Source organism: Anguilla anguilla, chromosome 17 (assembly GCF_013347855.1).
Source record: "Anguilla anguilla isolate fAngAng1 chromosome 17, fAngAng1.pri, whole genome shotgun sequence".
NCBI classification, from domain to species: Eukaryota; Metazoa; Chordata; class Actinopteri; order Anguilliformes; family Anguillidae; genus Anguilla; species Anguilla anguilla.
This window is the reverse complement of record NC_049217.1, coordinates 24,789,668-24,808,160: the sequence shown is the minus strand read 5'-3', so window position 1 is coordinate 24,808,160 and position 18,493 is coordinate 24,789,668. Positions and strand designations below refer to the sequence as shown.

General features: G+C 43.6%; 3 protein-coding genes and 1 long non-coding RNA gene across 8 annotated transcripts in view; 3 read left to right on the top strand and 1 right to left on the bottom strand.

The window, feature by feature from the left end:
• Nucleotides 1-350: 350 nt before the first annotated feature.
• Nucleotides 351-10,555, top strand: LOC118216941. Of its 2 annotated transcripts, none has more exons than XM_035398584.1 (14): nucleotides 351-625; nucleotides 1,802-1,919; nucleotides 2,486-2,662; nucleotides 3,347-3,440; nucleotides 4,625-4,737; nucleotides 5,255-5,330; nucleotides 5,519-5,551; nucleotides 5,965-6,012; nucleotides 6,735-6,968; nucleotides 7,298-7,404; nucleotides 8,068-8,239; nucleotides 8,642-8,723; nucleotides 9,073-9,155; nucleotides 10,016-10,555. In XM_035398584.1, exons 1-14 carry the CDS (start codon nucleotides 448-450, stop codon nucleotides 10,133-10,135), a joined length of 1,635 nt encoding a protein of 544 aa, XP_035254475.1. In that variant the 5' UTR covers nucleotides 351-447; the 3' UTR covers nucleotides 10,136-10,555. The 2 variants fall into 2 exon arrangements, with proteins under 2 accessions (XP_035254475.1, XP_035254476.1); XM_035398585.1 differs by having other exon boundaries at nucleotides 9,984-10,070.
• A 1,277-nt stretch (nucleotides 10,556-11,832) lies between these two features.
• Nucleotides 11,833-18,493, top strand: part of LOC118216943 (immunoglobulin lambda-1 light chain-like) — a 22,494-nt gene continuing 15,833 nt past the window's right edge. Inside the window, exon 1 of one of the 3 annotated variants that reach the window (XM_035398599.1) lies at nucleotides 11,833-11,925. In XM_035398599.1, the coding sequence (XP_035254490.1) occupies nucleotides 11,886-11,925 (40 nt within the window). In that variant the 5' untranslated portion in view covers nucleotides 11,833-11,885. Of the gene's footprint in view, nucleotides 11,926-13,966; nucleotides 14,022-18,493 lie in introns of those variants that run through there. The other 2 variants (XM_035398597.1, XM_035398604.1) reach the window with 2 other exon arrangements.
• LOC118216947 (immunoglobulin lambda-1 light chain-like) overlaps nucleotides 15,805-18,493 on the top strand; it is a 3,782-nt gene continuing 1,093 nt past the window's right edge. The window contains exons 1-3 of one of the 2 annotated variants that reach the window (XM_035398605.1): nucleotides 15,805-15,913; nucleotides 16,011-16,335; nucleotides 18,193-18,230. In XM_035398605.1, coding sequence (XP_035254496.1) covers nucleotides 15,874-15,913; nucleotides 16,011-16,335; nucleotides 18,193-18,230 — 403 coding nt within the window. In that variant the 5' untranslated portion in view covers nucleotides 15,805-15,873. Of the gene's footprint in view, nucleotides 15,914-16,010; nucleotides 16,336-18,117; nucleotides 18,231-18,493 lie in introns of both variants that reach the window. The other variant, XR_004763104.1, reaches the window with a different exon arrangement.
• Nucleotides 16,239-18,493, bottom strand: part of LOC118216949 — a 9,588-nt gene continuing 7,333 nt past the window's right edge. Inside the window, exon 3 of the long non-coding RNA XR_004763106.1 lies at nucleotides 16,239-16,299. This is a non-coding gene — a long non-coding RNA (uncharacterized LOC118216949). The remainder of the gene's footprint in view (nucleotides 16,300-18,493) is intronic.

Sequence of the window (18,493 nt, the reverse complement as noted above, 5' to 3'; positions counted from 1 at the left end):
ATGATTTTCACGAAGAAAATGGTTGGAAATTATATAAAATTAAGAATGTATTGTAGAAAAGTTCAAAGTATATCCCCTTCCAAATTTCTTTGAGAATGGTTTGATTTAAGGCTAAATGCAAGACAAATGTAAATGTAATGAGATGTTTGGCAGGCACAGGATGGGGAGTGGACAGAGTGGCATGAAAAGATATTTATATTGGTCTTAAACGGTCAGTGTTCGACTATGGGACTGTGACGCTGATCCACAAGTTTTTTTTGTTTTGTTGTTGTTGTAAACACTGATTCATACTCCTGGTCTCTTGGTGGCGGTAATGCACCACGAACCTATGTTAAAACCGCCATAAAAATAAAACGAAGAAGATCTACGACCATACCAGAACGGTTGCGTACACTGAAAGATAGTTGCTATTGCCGATAGAGCGACTTGAAATAATAATTGTAAAACATGCCAGCAATATGTGCAGCTGTGGGTTGCCGAATGAAACAGCAAAGTGAGCCAAATGTGATGTTTTATGCTTTCCCGCGGGATACTCGCAGAAAAAAGCGGTGGGTTTATGCATTGAAGCGAGAATGGTGGACGCCGACTGCAAGCAGCAGAGTCTGCAGTGTTCATTTCATTTCAGGTGTGTAACATTTTAATGCAAATTGGTGGAAAGTTCACATTTTCTGCAAAACGCTCCACAAGTAGTTATGTTTAAGCTAAATTGCCGTAATCCAAGCTACTATTAACTGCAGTTAGTTGCTGGTAGTCTCGCTTTCCGTAGCGTTCGTGTTGACGTTTATTGGTGCAGTAGGACTAAGGACTTTCGCGAGGGTCTTTAAAATTCAAAATAAAAGTCCCAGCGATTAAACCACTATTACGTTTAACATAATGGAATTAATTAAGGAAAAATATAGTTGCCCTAAATTATGAACTATTCCGGCTTGAATTATATTAAAACAACTTAACTTTTAAACACAGACATTGTAAAACTATTAATTTCTGTTATAACAACATTACAATTAATTACATGCAAATAATGTCTTCTTTTTTCCATTTTTTTCCTATATTTTTTACAATGCCAACAAGGCAAAGTTTAAAACTGAGAAATCAAAATGAAACACTCCCATTACTACTAAGTATTATTACTATATCCAGTGCAACACTTTGTACAAGAGATTAACTGAATGGTTAGGGAAGAATTAGAGTAATTCAAAATGTATTACTTCAATAGTCTGTGCTACCGTAACATAAACTATGCAACCTAAAACAAATAAATATTAAAATGTGACTGGATGTTACAGTAGTTTGGCCAGGAGAATTAGAGTGTATTAGCACAATGCTTGTATAGGTGAAAACATCACATACAGTAGGCCTATATCATGCTCTGCTGCCTCCTCTGGACATAGTGTCTCAATGAATTGGGGGTGTTTTGAAAACCTTGGACTCTCCACTCTTCAGATATTGTGTCACTTGTATCAAATAAGCGTCATAGAAAATGTTGCCCTCCGCGAGAAGCCTCTCTGAAAGCTCATTTATAGTTTTGCATTCACGTTACGTTGCAGGTATTTAGCAGACGCTCTTATCCATAGGGACTTACAAGACTTTTTACATATAGCTTTTTACATAAATATCCATTGATACAGCTGGATATATACTGAAGCAATGCAGATCAAGTACCGTGCTGAAGGGCACAGCAGCAGTGTCGTACCTGGGAATCGAACCCGGGACCTTTTTTTTTTAGGTCACAAGGCCAGCTCCTCGCCCATTGTACTGCACCGCCGCCCGCATTAACAGGATCCGTTGGTTCTGTTCCCAGGCAGGCGGAGTGATGATCCTGAGTCGCCAGATTACGTGCCGTCGTGGTTTGCGCACACGACGACTGCTGAGAAAGAAAGGCTAATGGCGGCCATGAGGAGATACAGGCGGCGCCAAGGGTATCCCTTATTGTGTATAGTTAATTATTTCACAAAGTTTTGTACTGTTTAATACTACTAATACTACTACTAATAATAATAATAATAACAATAATATAAAGTATTACCTTTTTCAACCCCCAATTGGTAATTATGGTAAATGCATTTTTGGGTGTAAGAGAGTACAAACACAAATACAACATTAGAAGTTCACTTTGCGGATGGCATTATTCTGAGCCTTGTACACAGGTTGCTTTTGATGAATGAATCGATACCCATTTTGAAGGGTATATTTTTGGAGCAGGTCAATCTTGCTCCGCAAGTACAATATTAGTGACCCACCTGGGATTTGAACTGGTGACCTCCGAGTTACAAACCCAGTTCTGTAACTGTTCTACTGCTGCCCTTCATGTTGCCACTATGCCATGTCACCTGGTATTTCTTGTTTCAATGTGTGACTGTAGATACGTCAGATTTTATGTGCATCGTTCAATTTATCAGCATTAGGTCCTAGTCACAGTTTATGTAAAAGCTGTCTGTCCGTGGTGTTTGTTAACGGTGTTTTGTTCTTGGGTTGAAAACCATAGTGCTCGGGTAAGGAAAGCTGCAGGAAGGCCGATGTCGGAGGTGGAGCTAGCTGCCCTGGAGTGTTTCAAAAATGGACTCCTTCCATTCACCTCCGACCGGAACGTCTACTCGCTCTTCCCATCTCTCTGCCAGGAGTATGTGACAAAATCTCTTATGGACGGCCAAACGTCTTCAGGGTGTGTATTTCCCACACACGTTTAGCTTTTTTTGACTTATCTTGGACCATCCATGACCAGAAGGAACATATTTTGTGGGAGCGAACTGGTGAGGAAGATTAGCAGTAGGCTAGTTGCTAACTTGCTTTTGATGCAGCGATGCAGCCACCCAGGTGAACTTTAGTTGCCAACATGCAAATACCGCACCCAAACTGTTCTATTTCCTGCAGCTCTGCTTTTTCTGTAAAATAGAGATTTACAGCCAAATCAGCTTTGGATGATATTAGCTAGCTAATTAACCGAATTATTGTGCTGTTACAAATATCCTTGTAACTTCTGTTGAACAATATTAAAAACCAACAGCACATTACCCAAGCTTCTGGCAGCTGCCTATTTTATCTTGCATGAATATGCCCAATTTTACAGTACCAACTGCAATTTGTCAAACAGTGGAATTGTGTTCTGCCTGTGTGCTTATTTATTTACTCATTTTATTATATTGCTGTTGTTATATGCCTAGGTTTGGTGGTGACAGGGAGACATGTCAGCCCCAATGTTTTCATATGAATTATTTGGTAGAGTAGCTAGTTAACTTGTGAGACCAGGTGGTTGGAAGTTGAAATGAAGCCTACGCCTGTGGCTGCAGTTGATGACCATTTCCGCCCTTCTTCGTGTCTTTTTTTTCCTGTTGTCTGTTTCCTAAAGGAGTTCTGAAATACCAGCCTCGATCTCCCCTGCTGCCAGGCCCATGGGCAAAGTGTCCCCCGGCAAGTTTGACAAGCAGCACCGGTGGTCAGAGGTATAGGCCTGCTATGCTTACCTTGTGTTAAGACATACCGGAACTTCCCCTGTTGAGTCATTTTACCCAAAGGTCTGTGACATGCTGTCTATCTTGGTACTGCTCGAGTTATTTAGACCTTAATGCGGGTAAAGAATGTAACCCATTAACAGAAACTGTTCTGTGACAAAAATTTTACAATTTAAAAATAGAAAAGCCAATGAAAAAAATACTTTGGATGAGTAGCATCAATTAACAAATGCTATTTAGCGCAAAGAGGCAGCCTTCTCCTTGTTCGTAAGGTAGTGAGGTAACAGTGAAAGTGTAACATCATGGGGGCAATGTGAGAGCCTGCGTTTTGAATCGCTCGCAAGTTGGCCAGCTTGCCAGTTTCTCTGTAATGAGATGACTGACTCTCCTACAAGTGTTGCCTGCTGCAGTTCACAAAATCGCAACCCCTGGCACTGCCCAAATGTTCAGCTTTCAGCTGATGGTGTCTGCTGGTTATATTTATTTGCTAATGGGTAAAACTGAAAAGCACGCACCTTGTCTTAAGCTTTTCAATATCCAGTTGTTGTCGCTGCTGTTGTGTGTGCTGCTGTTGTGGGTGGCTATTCCATATTTTGTGCCCTGTTTATAGAGGATCAAGAAAAGTATTCCCCAGCCGATTATATGCTGATTATTATAAAATGTTCCATTTTTGTAAATCAGTACTGTATAAATTAGGTGCTTAACAAATGTTTAAATTGATATTTTACAATTAGTATTTTTATAACCTTTGATATTGTTTTTATTGATTTTATTTTGTCATCGTCTGAAACTGTATGTGCTGCTTTTCTTGGCCATGTCTCTTGCAAAGGAGATTTTAAATCTTAATGAGACTAACCTGGTAAAATAGCGTTTAAAAAAAAAAAACAAAAGTATTGTTTCACTAGTCTGTTTCATGCTTTGTGGTGAATTGTTTCTAGTGTCTGGTTCAGTACTGTCCCATACAAATATGCAACAGTGGAGTGTAATGGCAGATTGTTGGAGAATCCAAAATGCATTCTTCCCTGGGATCTGTACTAACAGTTGCTGACTGACAACCATGAGGGAGACTTTGGGAGCCCTATGGATGTACTGTATAATGAAAATGTTTCTGAAAAAAAATAACTGAAAAAATGCTCTGCATTCGAAAATTGTTCATCCTTCCGTCACCTCCACAGGACAATAAACCCAGAGAGGAGAACCCTTACCTGAAAGCCTGGCTGAGACACGACTACAACCGTGGGAAAAAACCCAAGAGCGTGGACATCTTGTCCCACCTATCAACCAATGGGTAACTGGCTCATTCAGATTCAGCCATTCAGAATCGCAAAATATACCATTGTGATCTGGCTGAAAGGCAAGTGCTGGCTAGCTAATCTGCTATGCTTTTTACAAAAGAAAAGGCAGGGTCTCATTTTGGTTAGCTGCCTTTTCCATTCACTGTATTATTGGCTGTTTATATCTGCTTTACCGACCGGAAGGAAAAAAGGACAAAAAAATAAGGGAATTGATGTAAAAACAACCATAATGTATGATGTCACAAGGGTATTTTTTATTATTATTAAATTAAATTTTTTTACATAGTATCAAATATTCTTAATATGTTTTGTATTATCTTTTTATCCAAACTATTCCCGCATACTAGACGAATACAATCAGTAGTGCCAGGAGGACCAGTGAGTTAGATAGGGCTGAGCAATGTCCGATCTGAAGATCACTCTCATGGCCCGCTACATGGGGCAGCCTGTGCGATGCTCAGTTGGCGCGGTGACCTCTTGACCTTTACTGAAACTGCATCCGTTTCAAAGGACGCTCAACATTCCGTCGGTCAACGAGGTTACGTCACATCCCACCCGCCTCCACGAGGACTACTGCACGCCGAAGGTACGTTCGAAGCGGAGGCTGCTGGCCGCGGCGGCTCTGCTTTCCGCAGCACGGCGGCCGGGTCGCCCGCGGCAGGTCTTCTCCGACGTTTCGGCGGCGGGTTTTCCTGCCAAATTTGTGCGAATGCGCCGCCGGTCTTCGGCGGTTCCGGCCTGCTAAAAACGCCTCCTTTTGCGTTCCTTTTTCAGAGTGTCCAATGGGCCAAGGGCGTCTGGAAAAAGGTACGGTAATGGCGCCAAAGCACATTTGCGCCGGGCAGCTTGACCGGTGCTCTAGCCAATGGGGCGACACAGCTCAGGAGGTGAGAGCGGTTGTCTGGCGGTCGGAGGGTTGCCGGTTCGATCCCCCGCCCTGGGCGTGTCGAAATGTCCCTGAGCAAGACACCTAACCCCTAACTGCTCTGGTGAACGAGAGGCGTCAGTTGTAAAGCGTTTGGATAAAAGCGCTATATAAATGCAGTCCATTTACCGTTTACCAATGCTAGCGCAGTGGGGACTTAGATATCAGGCCATTGGCTGCGTCCGCATGCAGGAGCTGCATCTGAATGGGGTAAGGCTCCCAGCCAGCCCCCTGTTGTGTTTTAGTTTTGTTCTGACCTGCTGGTGACATTCTTCCGTTTGTTCCTCTACTTCAGGCAAGTTGTGAGGTGCTCCCCAACCATCCAGCTAACCTTTCCATCAAGGTAGGATTTCTCCACTTGTTTAATAATCTACAGCATCTCCACTTGTTTAATAAACTACCTCAGAGGGCGGGACTATATGTGACACTGAAATCCAGGACCAGCAAAATCTTTTTTGTGATAATTACACCTTTTACATCCATGTCAAGTTGCATTCAGACTGGTTGGTGTATTGCCATTCTATTCTTGAACAAAGTACTAAACCTTAATTGCTTTAAAACTAAAATGTATCTGGCTGAGTGTATGCAAGAAAAATGACAAAATAAGCTGTACATCGAGCATTGAGTTATGGATACCAACCTCTGCAGTTTAGTCATTTTAATTGTTCAAATTTATAAATAATTTTCATTTTTCTAAATCAGTTTTTTAATCTAGTAATTTCATCCTGTCAGTCTACCTTCAAAAAGTGAATTATTTGTTAGTTTTCACTCTTGACAAATACTAGATGCTTTACGGCAGTGGTCTCCAACCCTGATCCTGGAGAGCTACAGGGTCTGCTGGTTTTTGTTTTCACCTTAAAATCAGCACCCAGTTGAGACCCAAGACACCAGTTGACACCTGTGAGTCGAGTTAACTGTGTAATCAACTGCTCTAATTGATTCATGAAGTGCAGAGTCACTATGAAAACCAGCAGACCCTGTAGCTCTCCAGGACCAGGGTTGGAGACCACTGCTTTACGGTAATTTTCGGTCTCCTTAACCCCGCCCCTTCCCATGATTCCCCAGGTCACTGGCAAGTGGGAGTGGCTGAGCTTGGACGTTCGAGGGCCCCTGCCCGAGACGGCTCGGGGCCACAGGTTCCTGCTGATCGTGATGGACCTTTACTCCAAGTGGACCGAGGCCTGCCCCATGAAGACCAGCTGTGCCAGGGAGGTGGCACTGAACATCCGCAACCTGGTGTGCCAGCTGGGTCTGCCCCACGCGCTCTTCTCCCAGCTGAGCCGCGGGTTCATCAAAGCAGTAAGACTCTCTGTCTGTCAGGAGAGCGATGATGATGATGATGATGATGATGATGATGGTAAACCTGTCCTTTTCGACTTTGCAGTACAGCACTAAAAGAATTGTAAATCTTGCATTCGGTTTGAAACCGAAACATTAAACAGAAAAGACTGTACAGATTAGGTGGCTAAATGATGAAATGTATCTTCATACAAACAGCGTGTTGTATGAGTGAGTGTGGTATGACAAATGGGCGAATGTGATGGGTGGGGGGGTGGGGGGGTGGGGGGGGGTTGGAATGGTGGGGGTCTGTGCTGCAGCTCTCCACCCACGCCCTGCCTGTGCTTTAGGTGAACAAGGCCCTGGGCATCTACATGGCCATGGAGGATTGCTTTCTGGTGGTCTTCCATCCCAAGGCCTGCAGTCTGGATCCCATCACCTTTAATGACGTCGGCTGGTGAGCTGTGGGAAGACTCCAACAGGAAGTCTGCGCTTCGTTTGCATGCGTCCTGTGCTGCACGGGCTTTAGCGTAAACAGTCGTAGCGCTGTGTGTGGAGTGGTACCATTTCATGTGGCGTGCCATTTTTTGGTGAACGAAAGTGTGGATTGTACAGTGCAGTGCACACAAGTTCTGTCTTAAATCTGTGTGCTTTCCTCAGATGCATAATTCCCAGTCTTGTTTCCACACGTGCCTGATTGTTGCAGTCCTTACACGCATTTGAGAGAAACGCGTGTGGCCTACAGCCCAGCTCAGCTGCGCGTTCACGGCATGGAATGCACTTCATGCGGGCGCCTAATTTATCAGAGGGGTTGCACAGTCTGGGTTCAATACCAGATCGTGGGGCGTGTCAGTACACCAAAAACCAGGGTATTATCTGGTTTGCCCAGCAGCACACATTCTAATTGTAACTCAAGCGTCCGAGACCACCCAGCAGAAAGTGGGCCGTGCTCTGCCAGGTCAGGCCGGTTCGGTTGGCCCCCAGCCCGTGCTCTAGCCCGGGCCCGGTTCTGCGGCGGGAAAGCGGGCGTGGGAAACGGTGTGCACGTGCGCACCCGTCCGAAACGGCGCCTCCCGGAAACGCGCGTACACACGTGTGCGTTTGTGTCGTCCGTGGGCAGCGCGGTGAGGAAGCTGGTGACGGACCACCAGGAGAGCTGGGACGCGCAGCTCCGCGCCTGTCTGTTTGCCCTGCGTGTCAAACGGCACCCCGACATCGGACAAAGCCCCTTCTACGCCCTGTACCGCCGGGACCCCCGAGACCCCTCCCCAGACACGCCCCCAGAGCTGCCGGTGGGTGGAGTCTCGCTGACTATGTGCGAATGTGACGCTGTGCTTTAAAACCGTTCAACTAGCAATGTAAAGCTAGTTAAATAATGAGCAATATTCATAGTGTTGTCATTATGACTATCATGTTCATATACTCATCATGACAGTAATTATATGATGACTTGTCTCATTTTCATCTTGCCTTCTGTTAATGGCCTTTTATATTGATTGTTACTAGGTAGCTTTCGGCGGTATTTTATGAGTGGTCGCTGTTTAGGACGCATGGTAATGAGGTTGAGGGATATGACGCATTTTGTCTATCGTAGGTGTTGTGTGATACTGTCTGAACCCGATTTCCCCGTACCGTGATAGTAAAGTGCCGATTGGTTCACTGATTATTTGACTTTTTTGATTGATTGCCTGTAGGTGGGTCTCAGTGATGACCACCCAATTAGCAGAATCCTTGCTTCCCCGCCCCTGATTGACACACACGAACCCCAGCCCTCAAGTGAGTTTTATGACATAATCAGGGAAGTACTGAGCTGATTGGTCGGTTGTGGCAGACAGCTTTATAAATGCCTGTTGTGGAAAAAAAAAAACAGTCTGCTGTTTCAGGTAAAGGGTGTAAACTAAGCACAGAATTGACAGAAAAAAACTTGTTTACTCATGTGCAGTATATCTTTCTTAAATTCATATTTGAATTTCCTTTTTTTATGAAGACAGAACATTATTTGCATTAATTATCAGTGTTTATGTACTGTTTATGAGCGACATATTTGTACTTTATATTTCAGCTTGACTGCTTTTGTTTTGGTCTTGAGGGCCAGATTAATGCACATTATAACCCTTTCTTTCAGGGCCCTCTGCTTGCCTGCAGGCTCAGATGCCTGTAAACACTGTGGTCATACTGAGTGCAGTCCATTCCAATGCAGCAGCAAGAGTGAGTATAGACCAGTGGTCTCTAACCCTGGTCCTGGAGAGCTACAGGGTCTGCTGGTTTTCATACTGACTCTGCACTTCATGAATCAATTAGAGCAGTTGATTACACAGTTAACTCAACTCACCTGGTGTCTTGGGTGTCACTTGGGTGCTGATTTTAAGGTGAAAACAAAAACCAGCAGGCCCTGTAGCTCTCCAGGACCAGGGCTGGAGTCCACTGGTATAGACTGTAACTGACTACTGTTAAGTTTTTTAAATAATTTTTAAAAATAATTCTGTGCTTGTGTCTAGAATAGCTTGTCTCTTTTCCACATCTCAAACACAGTGATTAATCATTTTAAGCATAGTTGTCAGCTGGCAGCCTAAATATGGGCTTTGGAGTAAGGCGTTAACTTCCGTTAGATTCTTGGCTAATATAGGTTTTCAGTGAGGATATGTACCAGAAAGAATAAGGACCAGTCAGAAATATGTGCAGTGCATTTGTGTGTAATTTTACTTGAACACACAAGGTGGCAGTATAGTGCTGGTGTTGTAGGACTGGGTTTATAGCTGGGAGATTTTGAAGTTAAAATCATATGTGGGAATCTGCTGTTTTCCCATTGAGTCAGGTACTTAACCTGAATTCCTTCGGTGAATGTAAAACTAAATTAATGTATAAATGTTAGCTGTGCAAGCCATAATGAATAAAGTCATCTGTTAAGCTAATTAATAATGTAATGTGTATTATTCTGTAATGGTTCAGGTGAAATCCACCCTCAGCAGAAGTGGTTATGATTGTGGTTCATGGGGGTTTTTTGGGGTGTTTTTGAGTTTTCCTTGTTCTCTCTAGGCGTAGTGTAAGGACTGCTCTCTGTGGGACAGGGTGGTCCCGGGCCAGGGCTCGGAGGCGGAGTGAAGCAGAAACTCGACGAACCAGTAAAAGGACCGTGCCTGTATATATGTGGCCTGCAGGGTGGCGCCAGAGAGCGCGATGGCCCCTGAAGAGGAGCAGGGGCTGGAGGACCGCTTGGACTGTGTCTCTCCTCTCCCTGCGGAGGACGGTCTCCGGGTTCTTCTGCAGAATGACCTCATACACACATATCAAGCAAAGAGAGAACAGGAAGTCTTTTGGCAAGCCTTCGTGTACAAGAAAAACTAGGGATCTCGCTCATTGTGGTCATTAAAGAAAAAAAACATTGACTTATCAGCAAGAATATTGGGGTTCCCCGATTTCCTGACTACATTTCCAACCTGGCTCCCTAATCATCCCTTGTTTCTTGATCTTCGTAATCTCGCACTGTCCACTGCGGCTGAGGTGTGATAAGTGTCCCGGTGAAAAATGCCTTCTTGCGCACAGCCGAGGAGGATGCTGGGATGACTGTTACCATGCCGGATGAAAATAAAGCTGAATTATTTTTGATATTTCTCTGATGTTCATTATTTCCAAATCCGTTTCTCATTCTCCAAATAACCTAAAATGTAAAACCATACCAGTACCGACTGGTATTGCATGGGTTTCAGCGAGAAATTTTCCAACGAGTCAGTCAGTCTATATTTTCTGCCCTGTTAGAGCTGCCACAGTAACCGTGAGTGCTGCTGTTGCGAGGTGGAAACGCGTGGGAACGACAGCTCAGCCGCGAGGCGGTGGGCCGCACAAGCTCGCGGTCGGGTGCCGAAGAACCGCCTGGCCTTGGCGGCGACGCTCACTGCTGAGTTCCAGAGAGCCTCGGGAAGCACCGTTAGCACGAGGACTGCTTGTCACGAGCAAAGGTTGGTATCCGGGGCACGGAGGAGACCAGGTGGTGGTGGAGGGAAGGAGGATACAGTTCTCAAATCTGGGTAGGCGCCCTCTCTGCGTTGGCTGTGTGAAGCGGCTGCTTGAATGAGCCGGTCCCGCAGGCCCGGCCAAGATGATCCAGGAGAGGGCGACAGAGAGACTACTGAAACTGAGACCCACCTGCAGGGTTTAAACATGTTATTTATAGCGCCATGCAAATGAGGGAGTGATTTGAGCTCCTTTCACAGCTCAGAAGGACAGCCCCGTGTCTGCTTATAGACCTGCAGGTGTGAGGAAGGGTGAACCAGACTGCAAATAATGTTAAAGTATCACTGTAATTACTGGACAGAAATTGAGGACAATGCTCTCTCTTAGACTGGCTTATATGGGAGATCAGCATGAACAGTGTTCTTCCAGTTCTCTCTTGTGTTCTACTGCAGCAAGGTTTGAATAAGCAAAGCCATAAATGTTGTGTAGTGACAGCTGAATGTGTGAGGATTATACCTAGAGTGAAGACCCTGAATATAACATTGATTATCAGAGAAGATTTAATTCATAGCACGTTGTATTAGTGTTGCACTGCAGTATTTTATTATTGTTGCTCTCCTGCCAGCTGTTGCTGACTCCATGCCCTCATTATGAGTGGGGGAGTCTCATTAGCATCAGTCCCTGAGCTCCTATTTAAAACAGGAGGAACAGTGATCAGAGAGGATGGACAGTGCACACACAGCTTCTACACTTCTGAAGAGCCATCAGCTGATTGGAGAAGAATTCATTCACAACTGTAAATGTTCTTTATGCTGTGAAATGTAGGGATGGAATCCTGAGCTGCTGTGATTGGCTGAGTGTGAGGCTCCTCCCTCTCCATCTCCCTGACTGGCTCCTTATAGCTGGGTCCAGCACCCTCTCCTCGCACTCCAACCTGCTCATCTCTCAGCTGGACAGTAAGGGCCGTTCACACCACACACTGACAACATGCTGGGGACACTCTGCACTCTCATCACTGTGCTCTCCTGTAAGAAACTTATATTCATCCTTAGTATCAAATATTAATGCAATGTAAATGTTTCTTACATGTTCATTATTTCCCAGGTGTAAGTGGAGTGACAGTGGTGACACAGAAGCCTCCTGTTCTGTCAGTTAGTAAAGGAGATACGGCCACTATGGACTGTAACCTCGGGACTGTGACTGAAAATGGTCCTCGCTGGTACAAGCAGGTTCCAGGTGGAGTTCCTCAGTATGTGCTGCGTTTCCACCATTCAAACAGCGCTCCCACATATGGAGATGGATTCTCCTCCGCCCGCTTCACTTCCAATCATCAGAGTAAAACAGATTATCGATTGATAATTAAAACTGTGGAGGCAGGAGACTCAGCATTGTATTACTGTGCCACATGGGACAACTCTGCTAAAGAGTACGTATCACAGTGATTCACACCATGACAAAAACCTCTGAGCTTCACTTCTGCTTTAAAGCTGCTTCAGAAAGGAGAGAAGATGTGCATTTACTCAAGCTGAACCAGGCTCTCTCAGCCATAGAACCATTTCTGTCAGGACCACTGTCATCAAGTAGAACTTTATTGACAATAAAGGCAATAGAGTTATGTTTGGCGGTATGGCTCTGTTCTGGAGCTCTCCCGCCAACCACGCAGCCCGCGTGGATAAGGCCGGGAGGCCAGCAGCCAAACCCCCCCTAGAGGGGTACACACAGAACAGATCCAGCAGCAAAGCAGTTTTTAACACATATGAATGGAGCAAATGCAATTTCTTAACACATAAGGATGGAGCAATACGACTTCTTAACACATAGAAATGGAGAATGCAAATTCTTGACGCATGGGGATGGAGCTGGGGTGGTGGAGGGGATTTACGAAGCAACGTGCAGCGCTTGCATGCAGGAGGAGCAGCCGAATGAGTAGAGGGAGGCTGTTTAAGTAGACCGCCCTGTTAGTGAATGTACTGTGATAGGCGAACATCACTCAGCTGAGCCATCAGCTGATTCGGCCGGAGCGCTTGACTCTCGTGACCTGCCAGAACTACACGATGCTCCATTTAAGCAATGTTAGCAGATACAAGTCTCCAGTTGCCAAAGCTGGACAACTACAAGCAGCAAAATCAAAAATATCAATCAGCAAGAAGTCACCAAAAAACAACAGTCAGCAAAGTGTTTGTATATTTGGCATCTGTAATAATAGAAGTGTTCACCGTGTCTAACTCAATCCAGCCAGTCGACTGTTTAGGCACTTCACTTTGTACATGCTATATCTTCCCCCAAAAAGAACATAAATGCCTACATGCTAAGCACATGGAAATGATTCATTCTTCTGAAGCAAAACCCACCCCATTACATTTATATTTAAGGCATTCAGCAGGTGCTCTTGTCCAGAGCAACTTAAACTGCTTGCATCCTTTGCATACAATTCATTTGTAAGGCGGAATATTTACTGGAGCAATTTAGGCTAAGTGCCTGGTTCAAGGAAACAACAGTTATTCCCACCCCGGGAATCCAACCTGTAACTCTGGAGTCACACACCCATTTTCCTAATTATTATGTGACGCTGACCCCACGTCATGTAATCTCTGTCTCCTTACAATGTTTAAAGATCTTTGATAAAAATATGCATTACCCAGGGTACACAATGATCACACTAATTACCTTTTACAACAATGATGGTTTAAGACATAATATGAACATGTGATTTAATTACTGAGGTACTGATATTATTAATGGCTTCATTAATTATATTAATAAAACAATGTCAACGTTTCTTCTGACTTAAGGTTCTGACTACAGAATGTTCACACACTCCTGTTGTTTGAATAGGAATTGAATAACATTTCACTCATGTGCAAGATGTGCATATCTCCAATATGACTAATTGTATGAAATCTGCAGCGAGCAGCTGACTGGCTGAACCCTAGCTTTAGGGAAATTGTGATTGGCTGAGTTCAGAGGCTCATCCCTTCACATTGTCCTTTATAAGCAATGCTGTAGTCTCTCCTCTCCTCACACTCCAACCTGCTCATCTCTCAGCTGGACAGTAAGGGCTGTTCATCCCACAAACCGAAAACATGCTGGGGACACTCTGCACTCTCGTCACTGTGCTCTCATGTAAGAAATTACAATTTTGATTTTAATCTACCAATTATAATTGAGTATGAAGTGAGCCATCCTGGAGAGGTTCCTCTCTCATTCGTTGAAACTTTCTGTGTCCTTTTGTCTTGACAGGGGTTGGAGGTCAGACACTGTTGACACAGAAACCCTCAATGCTGAGTTTAACTAAAGGACAGACAGCAACCATGGACTGTAACATTGGCCCAGAGGATAGATACACTATTTACTGGTACAAGCAGGTTCCAGGCAGTGCTCCTCAGTTTCTGCTGTATTTCTACCACTCTCACAAATCTCCCACATATGGAGCTGGGTTCTCCTCCAGCCGCTTTACCTCCACAGCCCAGGGTAAAACAGATTATCAGTTAATAATTACTAATGTGGAGGCAGGAGACTCAGCAGTGTATTACTGTGAGAAATGGGTGAACTCTGTGAGTGAGAGAGTATCACAGTGATTCACACCATGACAAAAACCTCAGCGCAGACCATCTGCACTTCTGCTTTTAAAGATAGCTAGAACACACACTCACTTACCATTCTGATAAACAGACATGAAGTAAACCTGAACCAGAGCATTGGTGACAGCAGTTCTCTCCTACTCTCAGTACCTCTCGTGAGTTGGTCAAACCAACCCGAAATGTGTTTATATATCATCACAATTTTCAGATGCACTTTCATGAAAAACATTTTCATTCATATTAAACATATTCAAACAAATTGCTTTCATCTGCCAGCCCTTTCCACAGCCGAAACAGATTAGGTCATTTAACCGCATTCCACATAAACTAGTCCACACATCTAATTAGCTGTTTCTCTAAGTTATTATGTGGTTTTAGCAAATTGTAAAGTTAATAAAACAAACAACACAGATCTTTGAAAAACCATCAGTAAAAAGTGATGTCACCAATATGTTTCACAGAAACACATTTTTAAAAATGAATCTTGATAATAATGTTAATTAACCAAAGCTATGTCATCATGCATTTACATGATCATACTCTATGCCTGTATTTATGATATTTTGTAGTACCAGACTGAGTTTTAGCATCATGCAGCGCTCTCAGTATATGACCCCAGAACTTTGTGGAAAGCTCAATGGATCTAAATGCATCTTTCACTGTTGAGTTTCATTTTGTATCAATAGAAATTAATATAAACATATTCCATGTGTAGGAATATGATATGGTAGTGTGTGTTTGAATTAAGAAAGACATATGATGCTGTACTGAACTTGGGATATTTTTTTCATAAATGTCATCACAAAACCCTCATTACACGTTAATATTAATTAAAGGGTAGGGATACTAACCCCGTTTCTGTGTCCAATAAAACCGCAATCGCATATTTATTTCCCAGTGTGCAAAAGACTCCTGATTGGCTGTATAATCCCCATCAACTCATCACCTCTGTATGAGTCCTCAGGTCAGCACTATTAATGTGAGATGAGCGCCCAGTTCACTTCACAGCTGAAACAAGTAGAGAATAAAATAAATCCATTTTATGCAGTTAATGTTGGCAGGTATACAGTGTCATTAAACTGGCTCAGCAATATGTTATATTCTGTTACATTCTGTGCAGCAAACAATGACCAATATACTTTATATTTGCATACATTGTGAATAGACTTTAATTAACATCGGTGGTGGGAGCATTGTGTATTATTAGTATTACATAACTGGCCTGTATGAATGTGAAGCCTTGGTCTGTGATAGGCTGACTGCAGTAGCTCCTCCCTCTCCATCTCCTCAACTGCTGCTTATATCTGGGTCCTGCAGCCTCTCCTCTCCTCACATTCCAACCTGCTCATCTTTCAGCTGGACAGTAAGGGCTGTTCACTCCACACACTGACAACATGCTGGGAACACTCTGCACTCTCATCACTGTGCTCTCATGTAAGAAAATATATGTGCGTTTATCATTGCTGAGGTATGGATCAGGCATTTTTGCATAAGAATTTTAAAATGTGCTCTTCTGTTGTTGCTTTCACAGGTGTCAGTGGCCAAAAGGTTTTGACACAGAAACCCTCAGTGCTGAGTGTGAATAAACAGCAGAAAGGCACAATGGACTGTAATATTGCCAGAGATGAGGGAAATTATGTTTACTGGTACAAGCAGGTTCCTGGCAGCGCTCCTCAGTATGTGCTGCGTTTCTACTCTTGGCGTGGTTCTAACTATGGAGCTGGTTTCCCCTCCAACCGCTTTACCTCCACAGCCAAGAGTAACACAGATTATCAGTTAATAATTACTAATGTGGAGGCAGGAGACTCAGCAGTGTATTACTGTAGCACATGGGATGACTCTGCTAGTGCAGCTGTATCACAGTGATTCACACCGTGACAACAACCTGAGCTTCACTTCTTCTTTAAAGCTGCTTCAATAGCCCCATAGAAGATGAGTGTTTTTTACAGCTGAAACAGGATCTCTCTGTGCTGGAACCCATTTCCTCAGTCAAATACTAAGAATGTATAGTAGTATTTATTCCCCAATACACAAATATACAATCTATATGCATTAACTTACACAACAGGCTCCCAAACTGGCACAAAGAAAAAGTTAAAAATTATTTGATTCTCACAATTTCCTAACTACTCATTGTACAAAACTGAACAATTTTTTTTTCCAAATGTAGATTCATTCCAGATTACTGTATGCATATATCTGAAGCTTGATTAAAATATTTCAGGTCTGGGTTGTCTATAATGACGTCACTCACTCCTGCGATAGTTTGAGGGAGACTTGTTTTATCAAAATTATATTGTATATTATTCAATTATTCCCATATATACAGTAAGTAAAGAGCCTGTTCAGTTGGGAAAATTGCAACTGGACTACATTTCATTATATGATGCCTTTTGTGTCCTGATATTAAAGCACTTTACACTAAAAGGACTGAATTGACCTTAATCTCCACTAATGTGTGGGATCCACAGGGGTGATGCATGACAGCCATATTGTGATGGTCATCAGGTGAGGTGGACAGGATGGGACTATTAGGCCAGTTAAATAATCAATCACCTGGTCTGGTTTAATATTCAATCAGAGGGTTCACCAAAAATGGAAACATTATTTCACTGAATGGGTCTGACTCTTTGCCAGAGATGAGCTGAATGAGATTATAAGATCCATCAGCTGCCATCAGGGCCCTGCAGGTCAGTGCAGAGAGCATTAGAGGGGCAGGAGCTCCAAGTGAAGAAAGAGCCACACAAGACCAGCTGTGCTGCAGAGATTTACCTGTGGGATCTGTTAGGAAGCCTCGGCAGTGCTGTAGAGATTTCCCTGTGGGATCTGTTAGGGATCCTCAGCTGTGCTGTAGAGACTTACCCATGGGATCTGTTAGGGAGTTATGGCTGTGCTGTAGAGATTTACCTGTGGGATCTGTTAGGGAGCCTCAGTTGTGCTGTAGAGATTTACCTGTGGGATCCTTTAGGGAGCCTCAGCTGTGCTGTAGAGATTTACCTGTGGCATCTGTTAGGGAGCCTCAGCTGTGCTGTAGAGATTTACCTGTGAGAGCTGTTAGGGAGCCTCAGCTGTGCTGTAGAGATGTACCTGTGGGAGCTGTTAGGGAGCCTCAGCTGTGCTGTAGAGATGTACCTGCATGAGCTGTTAGGGAACCTCAGCTATGCTGTAGAGATTTACCTGTAGGAGCTGTTAGGGAACCTCAGCTGTGCTGTAGAGATTTACCTGTAGGAGCTGTTAGGGAGCTACAGCTGTGCTGTAGAGATTTACCCATGGGATCTGTTAGGAAGTTACCGCTGTGCTGTAAAGATTTACCAGTGGGATCTGTTAGGGAGCCTCAGCTGTCCTGTAGAGATTTACCTGTGGGATCTGTTAGGGAGTTACAGCTGTACTGTAGAGATTTGCCTGTGGGATCTGTTAGGGAGTTACAGCTGTGCTGTAGAGATTTACCAGTGGGATCTGTTAGGGAGCTACAGCTGTCCTGTATAGGTTGACATGGGGGGTTCTAATCGGGAAGAACAGATGTGCTATACAGATTTATATTTTGATTCTGTTTGGGTATTGCAGATGTGCTGTCCATATTCACATGGTTCTGACAGGAATTACAGATGTTCCGTCAGCATTCAGAGTTGTGTCCACAGTGTGTTTCAGTTCCCTCTTGCTGTGCTCAAACTGAGCTGAGGTTTTTGTACGGGGGTGTACATCATCTGTATCACTGTGGTATTCGGCCAAGGCACCAAGCTGATTGTCGCTGGTAAGTCTCTTTTCATTTCTTTGCAAACTTTTTTAAATATGCAGTTTTCCATGCCATTGTGTTGTTCTGTTTGACATAAATTTTTGGATTTTAAATAAGACTTAATTTTTTTTTAATTGTAGCGTTGTTTACATCTCTTTCAATTCAATGCTCAGATACAAATCCCATGCTTTATGTCTGAAATTTTTTTTCTCTGTGGGTTTCAATTTATAAAAAATTTCATATTCAAAATATATAGTCCTTTTGCTTCGTTTGGAATCCTG

What these genes read in the sequence shown, in the direction of transcription:
- LOC118216941 (XM_035398584.1), top strand. Translation starts at nt 448, where the DNA reads ATGCCAGCAATATGTGCAGCTGTGGGTTGCCGAATGAAACAGCAAAGT. An exon ending in GACGGCCAAACGTCTTCAGG is followed by an intron (nt 2,663 to 3,346) that starts GTGTGTATTTCC and finishes TGTTTCCTAAAG; the next exon opens with GAGTTCTGAAATACCAGCCT. An exon ending in AGGACTACTGCACGCCGAAG is followed by an intron (nt 5,331 to 5,518) that starts GTACGTTCGAAG and finishes TTCCTTTTTCAG; the next exon opens with AGTGTCCAATGGGCCAAGGG.